Source organism: Amblyraja radiata, chromosome 8 (genome assembly GCF_010909765.2).
Source record: "Amblyraja radiata isolate CabotCenter1 chromosome 8, sAmbRad1.1.pri, whole genome shotgun sequence".
NCBI lineage: Eukaryota > Metazoa > Chordata > Chondrichthyes > Rajiformes > Rajidae > Amblyraja > Amblyraja radiata.
In genome coordinates, this window is record NC_045963.1 from 50,639,648 (window position 1) to 50,649,235 (window position 9,588).

Below are 9,588 nucleotides of genomic sequence, written 5' to 3' on the forward strand. Positions count from 1 at the left end.
GTGATGTCTAACATGGGCAAGACCTACACAGTGAATGGTAGGGCTCTGGGTAGTGTTGTAGAGCAGAGGGATCTAGGAGTGCAGGTGCATAGTTCCTTGAAGGTCGTGTTGCAGGTAGATGAAGTAGTCAAAAAGGCTTTTGACACATTGGCCTTCATCAGTCAGAGTATTGAGTATAGGAGTTGGGAGGTTATGTTTCAGTTGTATAAGACGTTGGTGAGACCACAATTAGAGGATTGTGTTCAGTTCTGGGCACCATGTTATAGGAAAGATGTTGTCAAGCTGGAAAGGGTACAGAGAAGATTTACGAGGATGTTGCCAGGGCTAGAGGGTCTGAGCTATCGGGAGAGGGTGAGTAGGCTGGGACTCTATTCCCTGGAACGCTGGAGGATGAGGGATGATTTTATAGAGGTGTATAAAATGATGAGAGGAATAGATCAGGTAGATGCACAGAGTCTCTTGTCCAGAGTAGGTGAATCGAGGACCAGAGGGCATAGGTGAAGGGGAAAAGATTTAATAGGAATCTGAGGGGTTAACCTTTTCACACAAAGGGTGGTGGGTGTATGGAACAAGCTGCCAAATGAGGTAGTTGAGGCTGGGACTATGCTAACGTTTAAGAAACAGTTAGACAGGTACATAGTTTGCGGATGACACGAAGCTGGGGGGCAGTGTTAGCTGTGAGGAGGATGCTAGGAGGCTGCAAAGGTGACTTGGATAGGCTGGGTGAGTGGGCAAATGCATGACGGATGCAGTATAATGTGGATAAATGTGAGGTTATCCACTTTGGTGGCAAAAACAGGAAAGTAGACTATTATCTAAATGGTGGCCGATTAGGAAAAGGGGAGATGCAACGAGACCTGGGTGTCGTGTTACACCAGTCATTGAATGTAGGCATGCAGGTGCAGCAGGCAGTGAAGAAAGCGAATGGTATGTTAGCATTCATAGCAAAAGGATTTGAGTATAGGAGCAGGGAGATTCTACTGCAGTTGTACAGAGTCTTGGTGAGACCACACCTGGAGTATTGCGTACAGTTTTGGTCTCCAAATCTGAGGAAATACATTCTTGCCATAGAGGAAGTACAGGGAAGGTTCACCAGACTGATTCCTGGGATGTCAGGACTTTCATATGGAGAAAGACTGGATAGACTCGGCTTGTACTCGCTAGAATTTAGAAGATTGAGGGGGGATCTTATAGAAACTTACAAAATTCTTAAGGGGTTGGACAGGCTAGATGCAGGAAGATTGTTCCCGATGTTGGGGAAGACCAGGACAAGGGGTCACAGTTTAAGGATAATGGGGAAATCCTTTAGGACTGAGATGAGAAAAACATTTTTCACACAGAGAGTGGTGAATCTCTGGAACTCTCTGCCACAGAAGGTAGTTGAGGCCAGTTCATTGGCTATATTTAAGAGGGAGTTAGATGTGGCCCTTGTGGCTAAAGGGATCAGGGGGTATGGAGAGAAGGCAGGTACAGGATACTGAGTTGGATGATCAGCCATGATCATATTGAATGGTGGTGCAGGCTCGAAGGGCCGAATGGCCTACTCCTGCACCTATTTTCTATGTTTCTATAGACAGGACAGGTTTGGAGGGATATGGACGAAACAAAGGCAGGTGGGAAAGTTGGGCCGAAGAGCCTGTTTCCACACTGTATCACTCTGGCTCAAGAGGACATTGTTTTATGGTGATAGGTGCCAAGTTTAAAGGAGATGTGCTGGTCAAGTTTTTTTTTTTACATGGAGTGTGGTAGATGCCTGAAATGCCCAAGTGGTATAAACAGATACATTAGGAATATTTACAAGTCAATTAGACAGATACATGAACAGACAAGAAATAGAGAGAATATGGACCATGTGCAGGCAGATGGGGTTACTTTAGATTGGCATCAGGGTCGATGCAGACATCCAGAGCTAAAGAGTCTGTTCCTTTGCTGTAGTCCTATGATCTAACTGCAGAATAACTAATTGCTACAGATCAATTTAATTCAGTATAATACAGTGTTTCCATGCTAGCCGCTTGGAGAGGTTGCAAAAGCAGGATAAATATTAGAGACGTAGGAACTTGTAGCACCCATTTTGAAATACTCGGTTTACTTTTAGTGGATTGATGTAAATTTATACTCTTAACAGCAATAATTTGCATTAAAAGGCTGAATATGATTTATGGCTGACATTTAAGTGTTAAATGGAACAAATAAAGAGGCAATGATGGACTAAATAATCAAATATGCTAATGGGATGTTTTCCATTATAACCAATAGACAATAGGTGCAGGAGTAGGCCATTCGGCCTTTCAAGCCAGCACCGCCATTCACTGTGATCATGGCTGATCATCCACAATCAGTACCCCGTTCCTGCCTTCTCCACATATCCCCTGACTCCGCTATCTTTAAGAGCTCTATCTAACTCTCTCTTGAAAGCATCCAGCGAATTGACCTCCACTTCTGAGGCAGTGAATTCCACATATTCCTCTGAGAAAATGTTTTTCCTCATCTCCGTTCTAAATGGTTTACCCCTTATTCTTAAACTTTGGCCCCTGGTTCTGGACAACCCCAACATCGGGAACATGTTTCTTGCTTCTAGCGTGTCCAAACCCTTAAGATCTCCTCTCATCCTTCTAAATTCCAGAGTATACAAGCCCAGTTGCTCCATTCTATCAACATATTACAGTCCCGCCATCCTCGTGAACCTATGCTGCACTCCCTCAATGGCAAGGATGTACTTCCTCAAATTTGGAGACCAAAGCTGCACACAATACTCCATTTGTGGTCTCAATAGAGCCCTGTACAACTGCAGAAGGACCTCTTTGCTCCTTTACTCAACTCCTCTTGTTATGAAGGCCAACATGCCATTCGCTTTCTTCACTGCCTGCTGTACCTACATGCTTACTTTCAGTGACTGATGAACAAGGACCCCAGATCTCGTTGTACTTCCCCTTTTCCCAACTTGACACCATTCAGATCTGCCTTCCTGCTTTTGCCACCAAAGTGGATAACCTCACATTTATCCACATTAAACCGCATCTGCCGTGCATCTGCCCACTCACTCAACCTGTCCAAGTCACCCTGCATCCTCATAGCATCCTCCTCACAGTTCAGACTTCCACCCAGCTGCAAATTTGCTAATGTTACTTTTAATCCCTTCATCTAAATCATTAATGTATATTGTAAATAGCTGCGGTCCCAGCATCGAGCCTTGTGGTACCCCACTAGTCACTGCCTTCCTTTCTGAAATAGACCCGTTAATCCCTACTCTTTGTTTCCTGTCTGCCAATCAATTTTCGATCCATGTCAGTACCCTACCCCCAATACCATGTTCCCTAATTTTGCCCACTGATCTCCTATGATCAAATGCTTTCTGAAAGTCCAGGTACACTACATCCACTGGCTCTCCCTTGTCCATTTTTCTAGTTACATCCTCAAAAAATTCCAGAAGATTAGTCAAGCATGATTTCCCCTTCGTAAGCCATGCTGACTCAGACCGATCATGTTACTGCTATCCAGATGTGTCGCTATTTCATCTTTTATAATTGACTCCAGCATCTTCCCCACCACCGATGTCAGGCTAACTGGTCTATAATTCCGTTTTCTCTCTCCTGCCTTTCTTAAAAAGCAGGATAACATTAGCTATCCTCAAATCCACAGGAACTGATCCTGAATCTATAGAACATTGTAAAATGATCACCAATGCATCCATGATTTCTAGAGCCACTTCCTTAAGTACCCTGGGATGCAGACCATCAGGCCCTGGGGATTTATCAGCCATCAGTCTACCCAAAACCATTTCTTGCCTAATGCGAATTTCCTTCAGTTCCTCCGTCACCCTAGATTCTCTGGCCACTAGTACATCAGTGAGATTGTTTGTGTCTTCCTTAATGAAGACTGATCCCAAGTACCTGTTCAGCTCGTCTGCCATTTCCTTGTTTCCCATAATAAATTCACCTGTTTCAGTCTTCAAGGGTCCAAATTTGGTCTTAACTATTTTTTTCCCCTCTTCACATACCTAAAGAAGCTTTTACTATCCTCCTTTATATTCTTGGATAGCTTATCTTCGTTCCTCATCTTTTCTCCCCGTATTGCCTTTTTAGTTATCTTCTGTTTTGCTCTTTAAAAGTTTACAAATCCTCTGGCTCTGGCCATTCTGCTAGAATTTTAAATGTGACTAAAGTATAAGGAATTTTTAATGTAAATGCAGTATCAAGGACGAGGGTAGAGAATATCAGTCAAGGTAATTCTAACTAAAATATGCAACACTAAAGATTTTTTTTTGGTCTTTGTACAAATAAAGTGTAAAACACTAATTCAATCGAACAGACCACTTGTTACCAAAGGTCCAAAAACGAGAAGGTTTATATGTCTATTTGACGAGATTATATTTGTAATATTCATGTTGTGCTGTGCTTGAAACTTAAATTAGAAACTGATAACAACAATAGATTGTGTGCTGCAACAATTCATGGTCAAAATTATTGCCCAATTTGTAGGAGGTGAGAGATGACCAGCTCTCTGAACTTTACATTAAGTTATCAAAGTTGGAGCAAGAGACTGATCTGTTGAGGGACATCAACGGAACCTTAAGAAAGGACAATGTCAGCTTGAAGGCCACCATAAAGAAAATGATGAATGATGGTAATAAAGAAGTGACGATCGACTTTCGTGCCTGCTGCAAATTAATTCAGGTTGCAAAAGAATCGCGCTGGATAATATTCTGTTCTCTACATATAAATGAAATACAGGATCAAATTCTGTTTAATATAAACCATGGAACCTAAGATTCAATTTCACACCATCAGGATTAAACCATTCGGTCATTCAAGTCAGCTCTACCATTTTGTTAGATAATGGCCATCTGTACAGCATTACTTTGGAGCCTTAGCCTAGATCAGTCCATCAGTTTTGAATTTGAAACTTCAACTGACTCAGTAATCACGCCTTCTGGGAAGTAGGAAAAGTGTTTCCGACTTCCACTAATCTTGGTGTGGAAAAATTGTTGCTTGATTTCAATCCTAATTTGCCAATAACAAATTTTAAAATACTGCTCCATTGTGCATCTAGTCTATCAAATCACTTACAATAAATCAAGCCAAATATAATCCAAATGAATAAAAGTCAAATGATTGAAACATAGTTTAACTATAATAATACTTCCTGTTAAACCTGCTTTCTTTAACCTTTGCAAGGTTCATGCATTCCATTTGACAGTTCATTAGTAATTGCGATGTGAAATGATGCATCACTTTCTCAAACCATTAAAAATTCCAACAACTTTTCAATTTGTTTAAAAATAGTTTTAATGGAAATTTCTAACAATAAATCCCTTGAACAGTATTACTTTTCCCTCTCATGGGCTATAGTGTCACAGTACACACTTAGTAATAAGGAATCACTATCAAATGTTTTACAATGTCTTTGTTCCTACTTTTCTCATTAAGTAATTGTAAATGCACATAGTTATTTTGTTCGTGCAGCAGGGTCTTCCAGCCAATGCCCTGTATCCAAAGGACTACAACAACTGTCTAAAGGGACATTTTAAAAAAAAATGTAATCACATTGTGGGGGAGCAGGTTGCATGGGACGTGGTACCTACAACATTTCGAAGGTTTCTGTACAATAGTTGCACTTCACAGCCAAATTAATAATAAAAATCACATTCATCTTCATTGGTTTAGAAAGCTCACTTAGCCACTAGCAGGACACAAAGTGCTGGCATAACTCGGCAGGTCAGGGAGAATCTCTGGAGAACGTGGACAGGTGACGTTTCGGGTTGAGACCCTTTTTCAGACTAATTGTTAGAGGGGAGAAGAAAGCTGGAAAAGAGGAGAGGCAGGGCAATGCATGGCAGGTAATAGGTCGATGTAGACGAGGGTTTTTTTTTGACACTAGCATCTGTTCTCCAATGAATTAGATCATGGTTGGCCTTTATCAATCCAGTTATCTCTTATACCCAGGTTTCAAAAGATTGTTTGGATGTCCCGAATGGCACTATCTTTTATGGGGGGGGAAAGCACTGACTTAACTTCCCAATTGCTCTCATATCGTTGGCCTATGCCCAACAGGATCTGAAATATTTAAACTGTTATTTAGAAAAGGGTGCCTCCCAATTTGTAAGATTGGGGTACAGTAGCAAAGCAGTTGGCAGAAAGCCAGGCTGTAAGGAAAATATAACAGCCCGTCAGGGCAACTATCCAGAGCTGAATTCTGCTATTGTTATTGAATTTTGCTCTGCTATTGTTATTGAAAAAAATTCCCTCCCTTGGTTTCATGTCTCTAGCCTCAAGACCTGGAGAGAAATCTTTCCAGCAAATGAATGCACATCTCTTATGCTGGAGGAGCACATCGAAGGTCAGCTGTGAGGTTGACTTTGCTAAGGCACTGAAAACATTTTACAAAAGTATAAACAGAGTGCAAAGCCAACTATTAGAACTGAGGTGCCATCAACCACCGGTATGTACCACCCAAATTCAGTTCTTACACCCTCTTACACACAAAAATTATTGCCAAATGCCACAAATTGTGCATCTTGTAGAATGTATTGATTCCATTGTGCTTTTTAGCTCAGTGATATAGTTGACTGATTGTGACTGCAATTCCTCTGGTTTTACATTTCCAATCTTATTTGTGATGTGTTTTGAGGTGAGGCAGTAATTCAACTATGTAAGATTTCCTTATCTGCAATAATTGCAGTTATTGTATGTCTTTTATAGGAGGATGATGATGTGGAATCACTGCGGATACATCTCCACAAGCAAACTCAAGGGATAAAGGATTTCGGGGATCACCTTGAATCTTGCATAAATGCACTGAAAAATGATGTCAGTGTCATTGTTAAGAAAAAAAAAGGAGAGCACTGCAAGACCAGATGAAGCCAGGCTCTGTACTATCAAATGAATCCACTCTGGGGTTGGAAAAAGAATGACGAGCTGATGTGAAACATTTCTATTTCAATAAAGTATATCCAGATGGCCGTTCATTGATCAGTTCCTATTGTATAAAGGAGGCACTGATCCCCTCTGTCCTGCTTAGCTTCTCTAGCCTTTGAAGAACTCGAACTTTTGCCTTCTGTGCTTTCTGACCTCATTTCTCCCACTACTGACTCTGGATTATCTCACCAAACCTTCTCTTTTCGTTGAAGAACTTGGTTTAAAAACAATCTGTAAGCAAGCCTATAGTCCCTAGTTTTAAACAGTCCTTTACCTCTGTTAGTTTTTGACAGATAGCAGTCAATGAATCATGAAAAGATAGACAAAGTGCTGGAGTAACTCAGTGGGTCAGGCAACATCAATGGAGAAAAAGTATGGGTGACATTTCAGATCAGGACACTTCTTCAGACTGTAGGTCGGTTGTGAAGAGTTGAAGAAAGATCAGGATCAACCACAAATGACTCCCGGTTGCCAACCATTTCAACTTCCTTACATACAAACCTTTTGCTAGAGTGAGGCCGTGTACAAATTGGAGGAACAGCACCTCATATTTAGCGTGGGTAGCTTACAACCCAGTGGTGTGAACATTGAATTATCTGATCCCCTTCCTCTACCCTTGTCGTTTATCAATTCCATAGTTCTTCTATGTTGAGATTGGCTTGAGAGTTATGGGGCTGTCCCACTCAGGCGACCTAATCCGGGAGTTAAGAAGAGTGCCTTCGACCTTCAAGCTCAAGAGCATTCGCCTGGAAAACCTCGAGCTGGACAGAGCGGGCATTTTACCTACCGGTCGGTTTTCCTGGGTCCTGAAAACTCCAATGAGCCAATCAAAATGCCCGGTCAGCGAAGGAAATTGCCTACGGCTGCCCTCCACTGCACTATGAGTTCAAAAGAACCATGCCGACCAAATTTTACCCGCAGAAACATTTTCAACATGCTGAAAAATCTTCTGCGACCTAGCTGAGGCCGCGAGTATGCGGGAACATCCCTCGAGCTTGATGGAGAGTTCCAGCGACCTCCTAGGACCGCGTGTCGACCATGCTGCGAGTTTGAAGGTCGAAGACACTCTTCTAAACTCGCAGATTAGGTCGCCCAAGTGGGACAGTCCCTTTAGTCAACAATGAGTTTACCAGGCACCGCCCTGCCTGAAGTCATTTGATTGGTCTTTTCTCTCCTCCAGCTCCTCACCACTCCCCACCTCCACCCTCTTTCAGTCTGAAGGGTCCGGACTCGAAATGTCGCCGTTCCTTTTTGTCCATAGATGCTGCCTGACCCACTGAGTTACTCCAGCACTTTGTGTCTAACTTTGTTTAAACAAGCATCTGCCTTTCCTTGTTTCTAACCATGAAAGAATCTTTAGTTTAATTAAAAAGGTGCTAATATAACTGCATTGTTCTGTTGTTGTATAGAATCAGAAAATAGTTTCATTGCATCGTAGGCGCAAATTGTCAAGCCAAGATTGTTATTAGAAAGCAAAAAAAATCCTAATGGCAAGAGTATTTTAAACGATTATTTGTCACCGGTGATGCATTCAAAATTTGCTAACTTTTCTTTTTGTCCCCTTTCTGCATCTGGTGTTGACTGGATATAAAGAACCTGTGGAGACAACCCCAAAAGGTGGTCATTTGAAGAACTTTCAACAATATAAATCCTCTGCATGACATGGTGATTAATCTAAGCAGCTGCATCACAGGGAATAAACAAGTGGAAATCTTAAAGGGACACAGCCGATTATCATAGAAAATAGGTGCAGGGGTAGGCCAGTCAGCCCTTCGAGCCAGCACCGCCATTCAATATGATCATGGCAGATCATCCAAAATCAGTACCTCGTTCTGGCCTTTCCCTCACATCCCTTGATTCCCTTAGCCCCAAGAGCTAAATCTAATTCTCTCTTGAACACATCCAGTGAACTGGCCTCCACTGCCTTCCGTGGCAGAGAATTCCGCAGATTACAACTCTCTGGCTGAAAAAGTTTTTCCTCATCTCAGTCCTAAATGGCCTACCCCTTATTCTTAAACTGTTACCCCTGGTTCTGGACTCCCCCGTCCAATCCTCTAAGAATTTTATATGTTTCTATAAGATACCCTCTCATCCTTCTAAATTCAAGGAAATAAAAGCCCAGTCGACCCATTCTTTCATCATGCATCAGTCCCGCCATCCCAGGAATTAATCTGGTTAACCTATGTTGCACTCCCTCAATAGGGTGATTTCACGAAAGGTCACTGGATCATAGATCCTCACCCACGTGACCGCAAAATCCAACTGGGGTACAAGCGTCACTTCCGGTACGTTATTGATGCTGAAAACGCGCACTTTCACACCCGTTAAAAACCACGAAAACGGCCCGTTTTTGAGCTGTAAATAACTGTGCCAGTCGGGTTGACCGTGAGACACAGTTATCTTACTTTACAGTCCAGAAGATAAAGAAAAACGAAGGTAAATACAAGAGGGAGCTGAAGGGGCAACAACAGCGGAAGTGGTTAGCGGACATTCGCCGTGGAGATATAAAGATCGAAAATATCGGGAATTATCACGTTTGCTCACTGCATTTCATCAAAAGTAAGGCATTATTGACGTTTTATCTTTATTTATTTGTTACATGAAAAGTTTTAAAAGTGAAAAATCCGTCAGTAAAATTGCAAAATCTTCCATGGCTCTCAGGTGGGTTTTA

The 9,588-nt window shown here is 42.0% G+C and overlaps 1 protein-coding gene across 1 annotated transcript in view; it reads left to right on the forward strand.

Moving 5' to 3' along the window:
- Nucleotides 1-6,958, forward strand: part of LOC116976201 (kinesin-like protein KIF28P) — a 50,786-nt gene extending 43,828 nt beyond the window's left edge. The window contains exons 22-24 of the mRNA XM_033025877.1: nt 4,482-4,626; nt 6,269-6,441; nt 6,702-6,958. Coding sequence (XP_032881768.1) covers nt 4,482-4,626; nt 6,269-6,441; nt 6,702-6,860 — 477 coding nt within the window. The 3' untranslated portion in view covers nt 6,861-6,958. The remainder of the gene's footprint in view (nt 1-4,481; nt 4,627-6,268; nt 6,442-6,701) is intronic.
- Nucleotides 6,959-9,588: the final 2,630 nt, after the last annotated feature.